The 20,176-nt window shown below is 36.7% G+C and overlaps 1 protein-coding gene across 1 annotated transcript in view; it reads left to right on the forward strand.

Moving 5' to 3' along the window:
- LOC122792862 (peroxidasin homolog) overlaps positions 1–20,176 on the forward strand; it is a 1,098,019-nt gene that overhangs the window by 274,848 nt on the left and 802,995 nt on the right. Inside the window, exon 5 of the mRNA XM_044060421.1 lies at positions 18,386–18,498. Coding sequence (XP_043916356.1) covers positions 18,386–18,498 — 113 coding nt within the window. The remainder of the gene's footprint in view (positions 1–18,385; positions 18,499–20,176) is intronic.

Genomic DNA, 20,176 nt, shown 5'->3' on the forward strand with positions numbered 1-20,176 from the left:
ATGTAAAGACTCATATATCCCACTGCTTGGTCATCTATGTCCATAAAGAAGTTCACCTCATAAGCAATATAGAACTAAGTAATGTTTTGCTCTACCCTTCAAAAACAATTGCATTAAAAGGCTTGAACAATTTCAACAATTTCCAATATATTTATGTGTACAAGTAAGGTAGGGAAGGTAGTGTATCAAAATTTGGCAGACACATTTGGGAAAGCATGGCTAGGCTTAAAAAGGCCCTCTGGGGTTGTTAGCCTAGTAATCACCTATGAATTTATGATAACTATGGAAGCTGTGTTTTACTTCTTTGTTTAGTTTCATTTACTTATATGGCCCAACAAAAAGGTTTGTTTACTTTGGGAGGTAACAGCTTTATGAGGAATGGATGATCAGCTCTGTTGCTCAGACTTTCTAGTTTCAGGTGTTGGTTTTAATTTTCCTCTAATCTAAAACCTAGTTGCCACATGATTAGTTCAGCCAGTAATTTTAGATGAGCTTGTAACCCTTTTATAAGACACTGCAAACTTCTTAGGAACCACAGAAAATTAAAAAAAAAAAACGGCCCGCTTTCCTACCAAGTATAATACTGGTAAAGATGCATCAAAAGGATCATTAAGTGAGACAGGATGAGAATTACAAAAACTACATTGCACATACAGTAATTCATACATTTTCAGTGGTGAGTAGTATGCAAAACTGACAGCTTCACTGAATTGCAGTGATGAAGATAGTAACTGCAATGATGATGATGATAATGAAGGGGCATCCAAGTTTGGTACCAGAAATCATCTGCAATAATAATAAACAGAAAATAACTAAAAATGCCACATGGCTGTAACGGTTGCTCTCCCATGACCATAACTGTGCCTCTCTTCATTTGCAGCTATAAAACCATTTTTTTTTTATTTTCTTGGAAGTAGTAGTGATTGCTATAATAAAAGGAAAGATGATTACATAGGAGAAGAAACACTACTGCAGACGGAAATGGCATATAGGCTTGTTCTGGGACCATACTTGTTTAAACTATACATCTGTAATCTTTAAAAAGCTAAACACCTTAATGCAAATTAAGTACACAGGTGATGGAAAAGTATATAAATAACAAAAATTATGTCACTGGATTTAAATGCTTATTTATGTATTTGCTGACATTTGATTACCAGGAAAGTTCGACTGAGTAAGTGTCCATTTTCAGTGGAAGCCTGGGGAGAAAATTTTCAAAGTATTGCAAAAACATTTTAAGAACAATAATTTTTCAGTCTTCAAATATCATACAAAAATATCTGCAGTTTAACAATGATACCACAAAAAGACATAATGTAAAACATTGATTAAGAATAAATACAATTTATATGACAATGATTTAATATTTGGAGAAATGTTAGCCACTTTATAGAGAAATGAAAAGTAAGTTAGTATAATACAAACAGGAATTGCAATGTGGAGTGAGAGAAAAACAGGGTTAATGTCAAAAGAGCTACAACATCTACTGTTGAAAAACAATTCTCTGTATACCAACTCGCATCGATTTTGCTTAAAAAGCCCAAGAATCTTTGAATAAATAGTGAATTGGTTTCAAAGATTCCTTAAGAAGCCTGTCAATAAAAACACTTAAGGAATGTGTTGAACTATTTTGTGCTGAAATTATAATTCAAAAAGTGGAATGTTATATGCCTTTGTGGACTTTTGGAATTCCAAAAGTCATGGGTATCAGTGGGTAGTCTGTTTTTAAAACGTTAAACAGCTCTTCAGAAATAACACTTTGAAATAAGGAATCTTCCAGAAATAATTGAATTTTTTTTGTGTGCCAGGAATACTTCATTCCTGGAAGAAACTTGGTATTTAGTAGTGTCACAAAATAAAGTAAAAAGCTGGTTAACATAGTCTGTTTTGTCAAAAATAATAATCCCACCACCCTTATCTGGCTTCATAATTCTTAAGGACTCATTCTGTCTCAATTCACTCATTAATTTATGTTTATCCCTTGTAAGATTGTATTGTCTACTTTTATTGTTTATACCATTATCAAAAATGAATACATTTCAGTCTCACGTGCTATTTCAAAAGCTTGTATTAAAGGGTGTAATGGGGGGGGGGGGTAAAACAGCTACTTTTCTTAACCACCAGGTTGTTCCCACTATCTATTTTAAAGTCTGATCGTTCATTGAACATAATCGGAAGTTCAATTTTTGAGTGAATAGTTTTAATGAAGTTATTACATCCATTATCCCAATCTTGAATGAGGGCACAAATTTAAATCCTTTTTTAAAAAGGGTAAAGAAAGTCTCATTAATGTCAAAACTGATATAGTTCTATATATTAAAACCTTGAAAGGGATGTAATATACCATCATAGGTAGAAAGTATTATCTCATTCAAATTACTATCCATTTGGTTTATTTGTATTAGTTCTGCCATGAACTCCACCTGCCCCTCCCCCTCATACCCTTTGGGGTCTGGGCCCATGATAAAAAGAACTTTCTGTTTGTTCTTCTTCTCAATACACTTGGATTTCCTAAGTGGAGGGTAATGGGTTTCATAAACATGATCACCTACTTCATACCCCTGTTGGACTTCATTATAAGAATTAAAACCATTCTAGTAGGTTCATAGGTTCATAGGTTGATACTAGGCTATCAGCTCTAGGGCCTATACAAGCCTAGCCATAACAATTCCCTGGCTATTTCTTTCCACACTATTTACTTCCCTGGACCCCTGTCTAGCAGGGCGACTCACGTGATCCACGGGGTGAATTTCCTTTCTCCCATCCAATCGTCAAGCTTCCTTTTGAAGAGGACCACAGAGGCACTGTATTTGACATGTATGATCAATCTATTCCAGAGTCTGGGGAGTCTCTGGGTCAGGAACCTATCCCTCCAGCATGTTTTGTTTATTGTGTTGACAAGGTTTAGATCCCTGGAGCGTGTGGCTCTGAGGGATTGGGATTTCTTTAATTGCAGCATGTCCAACAGCTCTGGGTTTGACATGGCCTTGTATGTTAAGCAAAGATCGCCTCTGAGTAGACGATATGCGACAGAGTATAGTTGGAGTTTTTTAAGGCGGTCAGCATAGGGCATCTGCTTTAGGCCTGTGATTCTTTTAATGAGGTATTTCTGTGGCCTTTCCAGTTATTGCAGATGTCTTGAGAGGTACACACCAAACGGGGCATTGTATTCTATAATGGGTCTAATGAGGGATGAGTACAGTGGGACAATAACCTCCTTTTTTCTGGATGAAAAGCCCTTAGTGATGAGGTGTGCCACATAGAAGTATTTCCTGACTGTTGTGGTGATGTGGTTATCGAAGGGGAGACCACTGTCCACCTGTGTCCCTAAGTCTCTTATCAAACTTTCGGTGTTTAGTGTACTGTCACCTATATGGTAATTCACGGATACATGTTTTTTCCCAAAGGGGATAATTATACATATCTTGGCATTGAACTTGAGCCCAATGCACATCCCTTTGGCCTCTGCTGTGTAAAATATCACCTGGAATATACAAGTTCTTAGGGAAATAAGACATAGGAACAGGATACACTTTTTTTTCAAATAATCAGTGTCATCTCTACTCAATTTCTTTCGTTTTCACTTTAAATTCTTGTCCACCCTATCAAAAATATTATCATACCTACTAGCATTACTTTCAAATAATAAATCATTAAACATTTCACAATTGAGTTTGTCCAGCTCCTCTAATAGTTTGTTAATATGTACATCATTAGTTTTGATGATAAAGTCCATGAGTTCAAACCCAAAACAGTCAAACATTAAAAATAATTAATCTATAGCATAGTCACCAAACTGAATGTCATTTGGAAACTTAAATAGTCTTAAACCTTTAGGTACGTGTATGTTCTTAAGGCTTTCACAGAGATACAAGCTGTCACACTGTAGGTTATGTACCTTAAGTAAATTAGACTCAAACTCTCTCACTTTGTGATTAAAGTCTAAGGAGACTGCCATGATGTATAACTGCTGACTGAATTTTGGAAGAAAACCTCCTTCTGAATCCAGTCACTAAAGTTAAGTCCATATAAGTCCATATAAGTTCATTTTGGTTTTGGTTCATGTTGTATGTATGAGCCTGTTGAACAGTTACCTATTCATCTATCACAGTTTCTGTGAAGTTACCTTGATTAGCCAATTAGGTATTAGAGAAATTGTAGTCTTTCCTCCGCTCTGTCTCAGAGGATTGTGAGACTCGTAGTTGCTCTACCTTTTTATCCAGCTTTGCTACTTGCTGAGAAAGCAGGGCAATAAGTTGAGTTAAATCAACTTCGGTCCTTGGACTGTCATTGACGGAATGGTCCTCAGATCTTGAAAGAATCTCTTGTTAGCCTGAGGGCTTCCCTTTGTTCAGTTCCATACTCAGAAGTGAATGATGCACTTACTTTAAATAAGTGGGATCAAGGATCACAGTTCTAGTGTCCGCCATATTCTGAACCCGACCAAATAAACAAAAACTAAGAAACACAACCTGTTTGAATGGTGCTGAAACAAAAAGACCAAATAAAACTAAACTGGTCAATGAGTAATTTGAGCACTACAAGCTCCACATTAAGAACTGGACAAAGTAATGCAATCTATTAAAAAACAAACTATTTAATAGGTTACAGGTAAAGCAGTAAAAGTAGACAATACAATCTTAGAAGGGATGAACATAAATTAATGAGTGAATTGAGACAGAATGAGTCCCTAAGAATAATATAACCAGATAAGGGTGGAGGAATTGTTATTTTTGACAAAACAGACTATGTTAATCAGCTTGTTACTTTATTTTCTGATACTGTTAAACACCAAGTGTCTTCCAGGAATTAAATATTCCTGACACACAAGAAAATGCAATTATTTTTGGAAGATTCCTTATTTCAAGGTGTTATTTCTGAAGAGTTGTTAAACTTTTAAAAAAACAGACTACCCACTGAGACCCACTGCTTTTGGAATTCCAAAAGTCCACAAAGACATACAACATTCCCCTTTCAGAATTATTATTTCAGCACAAAATAGTTCAACACATTCCTTAAGTGTTTTTATTGACAGGCTTCTTAAGGAATCTTTGAAACTAATTCACTATTTATTAAATGATTCTTGAGATTCCAAAATCTATTGGAGTTGGTATACAGAGAATTGCTGTTTTTCAACAGCAAATGTTGTAGATATTTTTACATCAGTTCCTCATCACAAAGAGTTGGAACTGTTTTATGAGGCCATTAGAGAGCTTACTTTGTTTAGTGACACCATAGTTAACTTCATCGTGGCTACTATGGAATATATTCTGTCAAATATTTTTTTTACTTTTGAGGGGGAATACTTGAAACAAATAAAAGGGGTGGCAATGGGTGTTAGGTATGCACCTCTTTATGCCAACCACATTTTATATGCTTGGAAATCTAAACATGTATTTGGAACTTCTGTGATGCCCTTACATTGGCCCAGCAATCAAGGAGCCTCAATCCTCACCACTAACACCAGTGAGGGGTGTCCATATGGGTCTATATTACCATATCAAATGGTAACAATGTCAAACGCTCATATGAGCAAAAACGCAGGAGAACAAACTTGATTTTTGGGGTCGCAGTACAGTGAGGATTGGAATATTTTCTCTTTCCTCACTGTACTGCAACCTCAGAGTTGGAATATATATTTAGTGGGGGGCGGGGGGCACAGCCCCCCCACAATAGCAAGTTTGTTCTCCTGCATTTTCGATTATATGAGCATTCAACATTGTTACCATTTGATATAGTAATATAGACCCGTCCACATTGGGAAGGATAACAAATACACACATAGTAAAGTACAATTTCCCTTAAGAGCACACAGAGACCACAGTCAGTCTGGAGCTGGTTTCTCTCTTTTTCTACAGATCCCCAATAAGACTCCCCACTGGCAGAGCTATAGGGTCCAGATCTCAGCCTAGCGGTCAAGCTAAAACCTCCAGCACCCTCTCTGTCCAACCAGTGCTTCGTGTCCCTGCCCAAGTAGCTGTCACGCACACACTTTGAGATATTAGTTATATGCAACACACAGAAATGCCTGGGGAAGGCTGGCACAGGTTATCCAGCTATGCCCCTTCTGCCCAGACTATACAGTAGTACCTCTTACCACCAGCCACTAATATCAGCTACTAATAAGGTCCTTATCAAGGGGTGTCCAATTATTACTGTGCAATATTATTATCCAAATGGTAAGTGTGATTAACAGCAAGGCTTAAATGGGGTGGCTTGGACAGTATCACTATATACATGCAATGCACTCTACAGCTTAAATTATCTCTACATAAAACAGCCACAGTTGAAAAGTTTAAAAATATTTAATAATAAATAATAAGAACACAAGACAGTACTTCTTACTACACAGTGCTATTCAAGAGTTCAGAGATCACAGGAAAATGTTTAAAATAATACAGTAGGATAGTTCTGACATCAATACAGAAAAACAGCTAGACTATACTTCCTATTTCCTATCTATATCTAAGAGCAAACACAGTTCTGAAATAAACTTACATATAGAGCAAAGCAGTGCTGTGATGTTTTCAGTTCTGAAAACAAATGCCAAATGCCCTGAGTCTCTCTGTCCTTAAACTGATAACACAGTACTACTGACTCATTTCAGATTATATCATTTTTTTCTCTGGTTCCCAGGCTAATAGAAGCTCAGAGTTTAGCAGCCCTTTTTGATCTTGCAACTGGCCAGGAAGCTACAGCAATAAAATACATTATACATGCAAATTCTAGTAATTAACTCTGGTCTCAAAACAGTAAGAAGAATTACTTCATCCAGGCATCTTTGCTCCGAGTTTTGAGATCAAACAATTATACAACACTTGACTTATCAGCTTTCCTCCGGCAGAGTGCAATGTGGTTACATTTTTTGAAGTTCAACATTTACCATAATTTTCTGGCATTTAAGAGAACAAGCATGTGGCTTACATTAATATTTACAAATGACAGAATTATCTACAAAATTATATCTAGCTAGGCTGGCAGCCTTCACATATCTTCACAACGTCATATAGTCAATCCTGTTTTTCCTATTTTCGTTTTTTGAACAACATTTTTATTCTTTGGAAGGATGTTTCGTTAGTATGAACACAGTTTCTAGAATATTTGAACAAAGTTTTTACATATTTTAAATTTACGTCTACCATAAATTACATGGATATGACCCTTTACAAATATAGAATAAATGGGGTCTTTTGTTTCTAAGGTCTTTAGAAAAGAGACTTTTTCCAATAGTTACATGGACTTTCACAGTCGCCATCCTGGACATACAAAAATAAATATTTTAAAGGTGAATTAGTACAGCAGCCAAGATGTGTTCAGATTTAGATAATTTTAATTTGGAAATGGTAACTATCACAGAGAAGTTTAAGGACAAAGGCTATCCTTTAAAATTATTAACTTCCATCATGGAAGAGGTGGCAGCAGGATGGGAAACTAAGTATAAACCACTTCTAAGAAGTGATGGTGGGATTGATCACCTTAGGAATACTAAAGCTAGGTGTCCTAAGTTTAACAGGAGTATGGTTATTCCTTATAGGACAGGGGAGAAGGAAATCAGAGGAAGTATGTCTAGAAATTGGACTAGTTTTAAGGGTAATTTGGAAATAAAGGAGTTACTGGGTTAAGGATCAGGGTTTGTTTATAAAATTGGGAGAAATCTTAAATGTTTTTTTGAACATATTTATGTACACTTCCCTTTGACTATGAAAGGCACGACTAACTGTAGTAGTTGTAAGCAATTTCCTTTCATCTTAAATATAAATAGCATACATTTGAAATGAATTACATATAATGTAAAGTTAAAAGGAGCTAATTGTAATACTAAGGATGTGATTTATATTTTTGTTTGCTAAGCCTGTGGAAATTACTATGTGGGGAAAACAGAAGGAAGATTGAGATCTAGAATTTTTGAGCATATATATGCTATTTCAAAGTGGAATTTGAACAATTCTTTATATAAACATACCCTAGTTTGCCAAAGTTTTACAAAATTTAAATTTGAGATCCTGGAATTATTGCCACAGAGTCCAAGGGGAGGGTGGTGGGAACTTCAGATAGAACTAAGGGAATTATTTTGGATCATTAAGTTGAATGCTACTGTCGCTCCAGGGCTTAATGAAAATGTTTCATTATTACCGATATTAAAAAAGAGGGCCTTAGATATTTAATTGTTTTAGTAGATTTTGTATCAAACAATATTTAATGTAAAATGCATATGTGTGATTTTTAGTAGAAATTACTTATGATTTTTTTCAGAGTTTTTAATTTGGTGTTTGGTTTTGTTATTCTCATTTAATGTGGGGTTTACTTGGTTTGTTTCAAATTAATTGAATTCAATTTAATGTGTTAATGACATTGTATACAAAAGAAGTGATGTAGTGCTGGTATTTCTTTCTGAAGAAGTCCCAGTTTTATTTCAGGAAAGAAAGAGCTTAACATGTAACCTGTTAATAAATAATTTGCTTTTTTTAATAGGTTGCATTACTTTGTCTGGTTCCTAGTGTTGAGCTTATATGTTCAAGACCCTCGCTGACCAGTTTAGTTTTATTTTCTTGAGCTTTTGAACCATAGAAGGCTGGACTGAGATAGACCTAGTGAGGACATTTCAAGTAAAATATTGTTGTGGCAAACTGTGTTGAAGGCTTCAGACAAGTCTAGAAATCAGGAGAAGACTAATTTGCTGTTATCTCTAGATTAATTGACAGTATCTATAAAGATTAGAAGTGCAGTGTTAGTACTATGGGATGAACAGAAGCTGTTTTTCCTGCAGGAGATAGTTTAGCAATTGTTTTTTAATACATTTTTCAAGTATTTTGAAGAGGGAAGATAAGATTGCTCTCGGCCTAAATTTAGTGATATCTGTTGTCTCCTCCTTTGTGCAGCAGGATAAGGTCTGAGATTCCTGGACTGATGTGTTTATAAGGATTATGGCAGAACAGATAATGCTATTGGCTGCTGTTTTAAGGTACTTACTTGAAATGTCATCAGCTGAAGTAGAGCATGGCATAAGTTTGTTTGAGTAGTTTTATATAGGATTTGGACACAGATTTGAAGGTGAAAGTGGATCTGTTGACATGTGGCTGTTGGGCAGAGCTAGGATTAGATGCTGGGGAATCCTTGGTTAGGGATGCTATACTATCTATGAAGTAAGTGTTGAATTTTATTGCAGTTTTGAGTGGTGAATTATTGGGAGAGGGGTTAGGGCTGAATTAAACATTAGCTAATTCTAATACATTGGTGGAATAAAAATTGGTATTCATTGGCCAAATTCAAATACAATGAGAGTGTTGCTCTGTTTGAACTGTTGTTACCCCTGAAAAAAGTTTCTGTACTAAATGTGCATTTATATTATGTATGTGGAGTACTGACAGGTTGCACAGGCGAATGTCTCATTTTTTTTGGGAACCTGTAAGCAAAACCATTGGCAATTTGGCATTTTTTTCATTAAGTTACACCTATATCTTCAATAGATACCATTGGTGCAACAGGTCATACATCCTCCTTTCCCCAGAATGGGAAAGTCAGTGTCATCCAATTACTACCCTCCCCCACCATGTATACTTTAGCTGCAGAACCACTAATTGATCTTTGGTCACCTGAGTCTTGATCGGGGTCCTTTTCTGTCCTCTATCACATATAGCTGCTTCAACTAAGCTTTTAAGGTTTTTAGCAAGGGTAACAATAAATCATAAGAACACAGGTTTTACTGAATTGCAATTTAGCCATTGTGGTTTACGGGAAATGTTGTACTTAACACTTCAACTACCACACTGGTAAAACAAGTCAGAATCTGAAAACAAGGGTATATGCTATATAATAAGTTTTCCCACAATATCTTATATGAATGCCGTATCATCTTTTTATATATCAGAACAGGTGAAAAGGGATGACAGAGTAGGTGATTTGAATGATCTATTGGAAGTGAAAGAGCTTATATGGCTAATCTTGCAAAATGCCCATGGTCAATCAGCGCTGAACGAGATTACCATTATTAAGTATTGGTTCATATGTTCATAGATTAGTACTAGGCTAACTGCCCTTGTGGGCCATTTCACGCCTAACAAATTACCCCATGTGAAAATCAAACATTGCACCTTGTATCTGTAAGATAAACACCTTAACCATTATGCCATCCTCCCACCCTTATTTGCTGAAAGGAAGGTAAAAGCAGTGATCTAAGGATCCTTGGATCTAATTAATTGTTTGTGCAGGTTGCCTGCATTGAGATTAGGTGGTGAGCACTTTTAATTCTGTTTACATTGATTGGTTCAATTTCCTCTGTCTGTCTGTCTATCTATCTATCTATCTATCTATCTATCTATCTATCTATCCAGATAGATATTATGGTGTTTTTCGCAATATTATCACAGTCAGAACAAATCTTGGAACTTTAGAAGATGAAAACACTGATTGTGTTAAATGATTTGAATATCAGCTTAGTCTATATTGTGTTTTTTAGCATATCAATATTAGACTGTTCATCCATACAGGTTTACCTAGTCATTTGCGAAAATTAATTTTTGGCTCACCATTCATTGAAAATTAATTGCCAAAAATGTTGAATTGAAAAACCTTAAAAAACACAATAAATATGTTTTCTTTTGTGGGGTACTAGCCCCTTTGCACATAACCCTCTGTACCCCGATGAGAAGAGTAAACCCCCTAACCCCAAAATTATATATATATATATATATATATATATATATATATATATATATATAAACTCTATAGTTGAACCACAATGAAGAAAAGAGGAAAATAAAAACCAAAATTGCTCCGTTGCCTCAAACAACATAATACAGTGCGGCAAAACTCACCATGATATTAAATTCTCACACTTTATTTATTTTACATTTGTTAACCGGGAAAGTCCATCTTGGAATGAGGCAATTTTCATCCATGCAACCATAGTGCAGCAAAAATGAACAGGTAAGCCATAAGTTACTTTGTAAAATAGTATTGTTTCATACCATGGCAAATGTTTTTTTTTCTTTTTTTTTTTTTTTTTTCAGGCACAACACCAGTAGTCTACAATAACTACTGCAGTTTCAGGTGTTTATGAAACTGTCTCTATACAGGCTTGTATAGTACTTTAGCCGCTGAGTTGACCATCAATAATAAGATGTAATAATGTTGTAATCTGAAAGTCTTTGCCATTGAATAAGCTCTACATTGACTCTTTGCTAGGCATTTGGTAAAACTCCTTCCTGAAAGTAATGATTGACATATATCTGATATGAAGAAACTTGTTATATATATTGTAATTTTATTTCAGTTTTATGAGAAGGTTGTCCTAATCATTAAGATCTCCCTGCTTATCTTAATTAAAACAATTAGGGTTCAGTTGTATCATGGCATGATTTTGTCCTTAGTTTCTGAAATATTCATTCATATTCATGTATAGCAACTTTATCCACTAAATAGCTTGTGATAATTCTGTAAACTGTGCAGTTAGATGTGATTACAGTCTGTAAATTGGCAAGGGCTCATCATGCCAGATTAGTAATTTAAACTCAGGGTTGGTTGTTTTCATAGCAAGTTCTGCAGTGTTCTACTACTCTTTTCTTGAGTATGTACCTGTTAACCATATCAATAAATATTTTCATAGTGAATCACCAAACTCTGTTGATCAGGATTATAAGAATTGTATGATCAGTCAAAACAAAATCCTTTGTGGATGGAAACCAGCTTTGAGTGTAGTCCTCATATACAAAAAATATCAGCTGAGGAAATTAAAATGGATTTTTTTATATGCTAAACTTTAGAGTTGGTCATTGAGTCAGCCTTGTCAACAAGGTTGCTTAATCTAAAAATATGATGAAACTCTGAGGCACTTTCTAAGTGGGAGTAGTTTACTTCCTTTATTTCAAGTTGCAGCAACCTTAGAGTTGATTACAAATATCATTTACAAATGTCATGTGCTGAATGTACTGGTCAAGTCCTGTTATAAACTTTTGTTTTTTTTTTATACTCCTCCAATGTTACCCAATCTGTCCAAATATATATATATATATATATATATATATATATATATATATATATATATATATATAAATGCACATGTAAATAAATAATTCTATTTCTGACCGGATTTCAAACATAATTTTTAATTGGAAAGTATATTTAATTGGGTTAGGTTTCACAAAATATACCAGCATGTATTAAACACTAGGAAATGGAATCACCATCACTGAGCATACTGCTTCAAAGATAAAAGGAGGAAAAGATACTGCAGAATTTTATGTTAATCGGTTTTATGATTAAGAATGATGGTTGAAGGTTTTGAGCATGTCTGTTGTTAAGAATGTATTTCTACATATGAGTATCTTCAGTTTCATCTCAGAGAAGAAGAAAGTCTATGGAAATTATTCTAAAGCAGGCTTTGTGACACAGAGTAATTGTCACTGACTCTACCTAAACCACTAAAGTTCACTTAGATGCCCAGACATGGGAAAAGCTGGCTGAGAAGGGACTGGATAGAGGGGACAATGCTGTTTCATCAGTTCTTGCTGAATGTGCTGGTCAAGTCCTGTCATTAACTTTTCACGAGGGAGAAAAAACATGTGCTGCATTTCTTGCAGTTTAGGATTCAGGCAGTATGAGTCCATCAATGTATGCAAGCCTTTTTGCTGGAAATCATGTTTGCAAAAACACACACACTTGCACAGGGTCCAAAATAGTGTTGATTGCACTGCACATTTTGTCCAAGAGTGAAGTATTGGAAACATGCAAGAATCTTCAGGTTGGGAAGAATATATTGATGTATAGTGTATAGGGGTTTAATGGTGATATGAGTAGCAAGGATAAAATAATTATACAAAATGACTAAATTATTTTCATATATCATTTTCAAAATTGCAGGGCACTGAGCATGTCGCTTGGTGGGTTGAATAAGGTCCATCACAGACAAGATATCTGCTTAGCTCATCCATACTTCAAGATGACCTCATAGGTCACAATGACAATCAGGGAGAATGGGGCGAGGGGAAGAGACAGAGAGTTACTCCATTTTATTTATTTAATGTTTGGCAACCATTTACTTCAAGTTCCTTGGATCCTTTTCAGCTACAACTCAAGCCAGAGTGATAAATGAAAGCGCAATTAAAAATATTTTACTGAGCTAGTCCCTCACTCCTTCCAGCCCAAGCATACTTTGACCATGTTCAGAGAGAATTAATTAGTAAAATCTATTTCTTAGACAATGATCAAATATATTTTTGCCTAGTCATTTCTGCTCCAAAGAGTATGTTTAACACCATCTCTATGAACTGCAATTTTATTTATTGACAATGCTATTTTTCAGCTTATTATAGCTTGCCATGTACTTGCTCTATGTACTGTATATATATAGGTTCACACTCTATGACCTAAAGCTGAATTTTTACTTAGTATATCTTTCTTTTATATTAAACTTTTTAATAACTTTATTTAACTGTAATGTTATTGTGTCAATGTGGAGCTTTTTTCCCCGGGTCTCCACTGAAAATGGGATATTATCTCAGTCGGACTTTCCCAGTAAACAAATGTCAAATAATAAAAAAAAGTAAAAAAATAATAAAATGTTTCAGTACAAGCAGTGACATAGTACACCAAGCTACCATAACAACATTCAGAAAACTACAATAACATTAAGAAATGTGCAGACAATTAGTAATTCTGTTTCAAATGTGGTTTGTTCTTTATAAAGATATTACAGTGCCAAAAAAAATGAATTATCAGAAGCTAATCTTTTAATTCACTCTGGAGTTAAGTGGAGCTTGAACATGTATGCTTGCATTGGTCCATACTAGATAAGCAAACATTAAAGTAACAAATCAGCTTTTTATGTAATTATTTATTTAATATATTTCTTTACTTATTAAGTTAGTTACCTCTACTTTTGATTTGCTAACTGGGGAAGGCTCTCTCCTTAAACTCTTAAAGCTTCATATTGCAACACTTAGGCTATTAATCCATTTTTCCATCTTATCTCTAAAGTCTGTAACACGTAGTCTGAGACGACCAATCACTGGGGAACTCGCATTCTGCTCCTCGGTATTTCTCTTTGGATGAGTCTTTCTGTTTCGCTCCTGGTGAGAGTAAAAGCTCAGTGACATTATTTCATGGAGAGTGCTGATCACCAGAAAGCCTGATAACTGCTTCATAGGGGCCAGCTTCGAATTTGTGCTACTGTTTTATTTCTTGTGAGAGAAGTAGCAGTGGGTCATTGATTACTGACTGTGTCTGACTGGGCAGTGAGTATCTGTGTGGAACCTTCTTGATTAGTCTGATTGCAAGACATTCAAGGCATCTGTCAGGAAAAGGCTTACAACAAGCCTAGAGATCATTGCATCAGTGGGGGCAAGACTGCTGATCTTTAAAGAGCCTAAACCTTGCTGCTCATCTTGGGATTAGTGCTACTGTTTTGCTTCTGGTAGGAAGCAGAGAGGCATTCAATCCCAGCAGTTTGCAGCTGTGGTGTGACCGGTACTAGTAGTAGCCAGGTAGTTACCAATTAGATGAATCCCGCTATTCATCATTCTTGCCAATGCTAATTCTTTCTTGTCAATAAGTACTGCTTGATTTGTTACCATCTATCCTAATTTTAGAGTATCTCCTTAAGTATTTCATCCGTAAATCTTCAGGAATTACTACAGCAGTTCATCTCAAGTCTACGGAAGTGCCCTGTATAGACACAAACACCTTGAGTTGGCATTTTCCCTGTAAAAATACCCATGAAATTTCACAAATACCTAGCTGAGCACAGAGCAACTAGTTTTCTCAGTGACAAGCAATGCCCCTCAGAGTTGTTAACCAGATACTCCTGACTGTACTCTCTATTCTCATGGCAGCAACCTAATCCTTAAAAAAGGGCCTGTTCCCATGGATATGAACTTTCCTACTATCTCTGTTGCAAGCTTAGTGGATATGGGCATCCTGAGGCAATGTAAAAATTGCTTCATTTTCACTGACAACTAGATAATTCTCAAAGAAAATGATAAGGTATGTGAGAGCACATTTACACAATTTCACTGGAGGCAAAGCTCTCATACAAAAGCACTCCGAATGTCAATCAGGTTGTTAGTAATGCACACATGGAACACATCACACACACACCATGATCCAGACACATGAATCCACATATGCTGAGGCACTTAAATGTAACCTTCTAAAGTCCCAAAGATCTCCTAGATGAAACACACATAGCAATTGTCCTCATCCTCCCCAATACATTCACTCAAAACAACATCCAGATCAACACACACTGCCCCATCTAATGTAACCTTTACTCTAAACCCATAAGGCAAACCATCAACCATCCCAACATTCAGGTAATTGGAGGCTCCATTGCGAGATACACAGATATCACTATCACCAGGCTGAGTAAGGAGAAAGTCACCATCAGCTGCTTATCAATAGCCAAGATCCACCAGGTTACACACATACTCAAATCATTGGGCCAGAAATACCAGTATGACTCAGTCTCCTTACACTATGTGAAGAGAGACATGATGGAGCTCTCAGATATGGTGTCCCAGGCTGGTATTATCCTAGCAGTGAGCAGCATTCTACCATCTCCAGGAATTATGCCACACTACGGAAGATGACTGACTTTAACAATTGGCTTATTTCTGTTAATGTAAGGGAGTACAATATTTGTCAGTGTGGGGGGAGATGACCAACTGGCCTAACTGGTCATGCTGCTTTGCCAGGGATGGTCTGCACCTCTCCCATCTAGGAATTCAAATATAAGCTAAAACACTGTCCTACCCTAGCACCTTTTTTAGGCAAATCAAAATCAAGAAAATTTAAAGGTGTTGCTGCTCAATGCCAAGAATGTAAACAAGAAACTCTACTCCATACAAGTTCTCATCACTCTAGAGAATGCTGATATATATGCTGTCACTGAGACATGATTTAAATCCACAAAGAGCACCTCACCAGTGCAAGGCTATAATGCCTTCCACAGAATTAGACCAGCTACTACAGAGGCAAGGACAGAAGGTGGAGTTGTATGAATTTACACCGTAAATAAATATTCCTCCAGGTTGGTCAAACAAGATGCTCTTAGATTCTCCACATTCAAATCACCATAGGCAAAATCCCATACCACTTCCTTACAAGCTATAGGTCCCCCTCTATGAGCCAGGAAATTCATAGCACATATTTAAGCTTACTGGAGATGCTCACCTTCCAACCAAATACTGTATTTATGGGTGACTTTAATTATCCCACTATTAACCGTGAATCATATATGGCACCAAACATGTAAGCACAGAAATGCCTGGACTTTGTAAAAACAAACTCACTGGACCAGAATGTCAATAAGCTGACCAGTGGTGCAAACATACTGGATCTGGTCCATACTAATATTGGAAAGTACTGCACAGATGCGTAACCAGTGGTGTTCCACAGGGATTGATTCTTGGTCCCCTACTGTTCGGAGTCTACTTCTTGGAAGTACAGGCTAAAACAAAAGGATTGTGGCTGACAAAGTTTACTGATGACTGCAAACTGGGAGCGATCATCAAAAGTCCTATCGATGTCAACATCCTACAAGAAGGACTTACGCAAACTAATGACTAGTGCCAAAGTCATGGTCTTAAACTTAATGCAAAAAAATACATTATCATCCCCTTCGGCAAGTGTGATGTTCCTGCAAGCTACCATGGTGAGAGATCTAGGTACATAGGTTGACAGCAATCTTAACTTTGATCACCATTTCTCCATAGTGGTAAGAAGGGCATTTTATATTGCTCATGTTATAAGTAAGGGCATTGCCTCCAGAAAAAGAGGTTATAACCCCCCACTGTACTGTTATAACCCCCCTCATCAGGACAATAATAGAGAACAATGCTCCCTTTGGTATGTTCCTTTCTAAACACCTGCAGCAATTGGAGAGACCACAAAGGTTCCTTGCAAAGAAAATTCAAGGTCTTCAAGTTCTGTCTTATGCAGACACTCTAAAATCATTTTTACTTCACTCTGTGTTATACAGACTGCTCAGAAGTGACCTGCAACTTACATATAGAGCAATCTCTGACCCAGCTTTAATAGAAATGCTGCACATTTGCAAGTCAAATGGCACATGGGTCGCTCACTCAAAGGACCCTAACCTGGTATGAGATCTCAACAGAAATTGCTGGAGAGACAGATTTGTCTCACAAAGGTTGCCTAACCTTTAGAGCAAGCTTCCTGCTCATGTTAAATGAAGCCTCTCATTGGCCTTATTTAAGTGTAATTTGGATGATTGGATGGGTAACTGAAAATTCACCCTGAAGGTTCTACCTGTGTCATTCTTGGACAGGGGGAATAGGTGTTGATTTTGCTGTCTGCTTGAACCTGACACCCTTGGGAACATGGGTTGAACTTGGCTATTCTTGTAAGGGCCCTGGGGCCGTTAGCCTAGTAACCCCCTATGATCCTATGATTGTATGGAATGCTCTCTCTGGTAAGGTCAAACCAAAAATGGACTTGTATGAAGTAAAAATAAATCTAGAAACTGCAGCCAACCCTGGAATGTTCAGGAACTACTCTAAGGCTAACTTCCTACTATTAAATGATAACCTAGTAAAATTCCAACCCCTCCAAACCCTGAGAACACTACTTCCTATGCATAACTCTTTACAGAAACCCTATGCAAGCATATGTAAGCCTTATAGGCAAGGCCATGGAAGGAATTATCATGGAAATGATCAGTAATGACATAGGAAACCTCCAGACAATGGACACATCCCAGTTTGGTTTTGTGAAGGGCAAGTTATGCTTTCTCAACCTGGTGAACTTCTTTGAGAACATCAAGAAAGCAAAGGTTGAGAGCAAAACAGTTCACATTGCCTACGTTATCCTGGTCAAAACATTCGATACAATCCCCTGCTTGGGGATTCTTGGCAAACTTAAGAGATTAGATTTAAACCCTTATGTCACATGATGAACAGCCAGCTGGCTTGCAGACAAGACCCAGAAAGTAAGAATTAAGGAATATGCATTTACAAACAAGCCACTCACCAGCAGATTCCTTCAGGGATTTGTCCTGGGGCTTCTCCTTTTTGGTATCTACTTCTCTGAAGTCAAGGCCAGTGTCAAGGGTCTCTGACTGACCAATTTGGAGATGATTACAAATTAGGAGCATTTATAGAATTCCCCACTGACTCTAATGTTCTCCAAGAAGGGCTGACAAATAACTGGTGTGAGAACCATGGACTATATAAAAGGGAAACCCTCTGCATGTGCAGTAAGTTTTAATGAATATTGTATCACATGATGCTATGTTTACAGTGTTTGACCTCAATTTGGATTAAGAAAATATGCTAACGTTAGTATGAGTCTTTAGAGCTTTATTTTTTTTTTCTCATTTTAATAATAGCAATGAAAGCTGACTTTTCATATTTATATTTCATTTAAACAGTGCTGCCAGTTTTCAGCCAAGTGCCACAGGATGTCAGTGTGGAAGTTGGACAAGATGTAGAGATTCCTTGCAGTGCACAGGGAATACCAGAACCTGTAATTACATGGAATAAGGTATTGTATATTTTCTTTTTATTGCACCACATAATCTAAGACTGCAGCAGTAGGCTAGCAGTGTTCATATCTTATTTCAGAGGCACATAGTATACATCACTTCCCTTCCATCACCCTCAGACCTCTTAGCCTACTAATCAGACAGCAATGGAGAAATCGGCAGTGACTTTGTATCCACCTTCTGAAAACTATTTTTTATCTGCAAAATCAGAGGCATACTTGCATACCTTCTGCAAAATCAGAGGCATACTTGCATACCTTCTGTTGAAGAAAGATATTGCAGTACCTGAAATGCATTTATTAATCTCTAAAATCAGTAAAAGACTACGTTTGTTATGTACTTCTCTGATGTCACCTTTGGGGTGTTGTGAGGACACCTTAGGAAACCTTGTAAACTGCAATAGCCTGACATTTGAACAAGTAACCCTTGTAAAAATTCCCAAAATTGTATAATGTTGGTCTGTCTTTCCTGCTAAACATAAGTGAAATTACAGTGCTGAGTGCAAGTAACATTAAAATTAAAGTACTGAGTGCAAATAACACAGTGCTGAGTGCAGATTTTAGGCCCTTGCATTCAACTTATCTCTGGTGTGGTGTCTTGAGTCAATCAGGGTATTAACTGTAACCACTCCCACTGCCTTCTCTTTTCACCCACCCCCCTCTTTCCTCAAACAGGTTAAACTGCTGTAATTCAGTACAGGCATCATTTTCAAATCTAGGTGCTTAGGATTTCCCTCTCTCTTCCCCCCTTGGCTGACCTGCTGTGACTTAGTGTAAGTTTCTTCATTGTATGGATCTTTTACTGTTTTTTTTTGTGTAACTGAATGACCTGCTGCTAAATTCTGGTTCTGCAGAGACTGCTCAATTGTTTTCAGAGGCTCTATAAGTAGCTAGTGACTTTACTGAATTTCTGTGGTAATATTTGTGTTTAAACTGAGCCTTTACCTAGAGAAAGTGTATAATCAGAGCTCCTCCTTGCTGCATGTGTTTTTTAATGTTTAAATTGCACACACACATTGAAGAAGTGCTTTTATGACTTGAATAACTTGGGCTAGCTATACCTGAAGTGCTTTTACTGGCAATTTTTCAGTTGTGCAATTGTGAATAATTGATTTAGTTTTTCTGGTATATCTTTAAAATCTGGCAAGTGTTTATTTACTGCATTGCTCTCTTGCTTAGGTTTCTTAGCTATAAATCTTAGTTCATTCTGAAGTATGCTACTTTACCCCCCCCACCAAACCTTTCTGAATGCATTATTATATAATAACTGCCTGTTGTTGCCTTCATGCTTACCCTAGAATTTCTGCTTTTCTCTTTTCCTAGTTGAACTCTACAGTTCCCTACAAAACGGTGTCTACAGGACTGCAATCAGCTTCTCTCAGCATTTAAACAGATTAGGTTACACACAAACAGCATTTGTTAAGCTTTCACTTACAGTGCTTTGTAATTAAGCAGGTCACCATATTGGTCAGCCATAGGGCTCTTTGTTTCTACTTGAGTGGTTGCCTCCTTCCCCTGTAACTGAAGTAAATTGACTCTTACATTAAGAGCTGTAATACTTACCTTATAGCTTTAGGACACCTTAGGAACCCTTGTAAACTGCAATAGCCCCGCTACGTTTGCCCTTGCTACGCTCGGGCTCTCTTCGCTCCCCTCCCTGCCCCCAATTCCCTCCCAC

This window comes from Protopterus annectens, chromosome 2.part0 (genome assembly GCF_019279795.1).
Source record: "Protopterus annectens isolate FY-2018-M chromosome 2.part0, PAN1.0, whole genome shotgun sequence".
Taxonomy (NCBI): Eukaryota; Metazoa; Chordata; order Ceratodontiformes; family Protopteridae; genus Protopterus; species Protopterus annectens.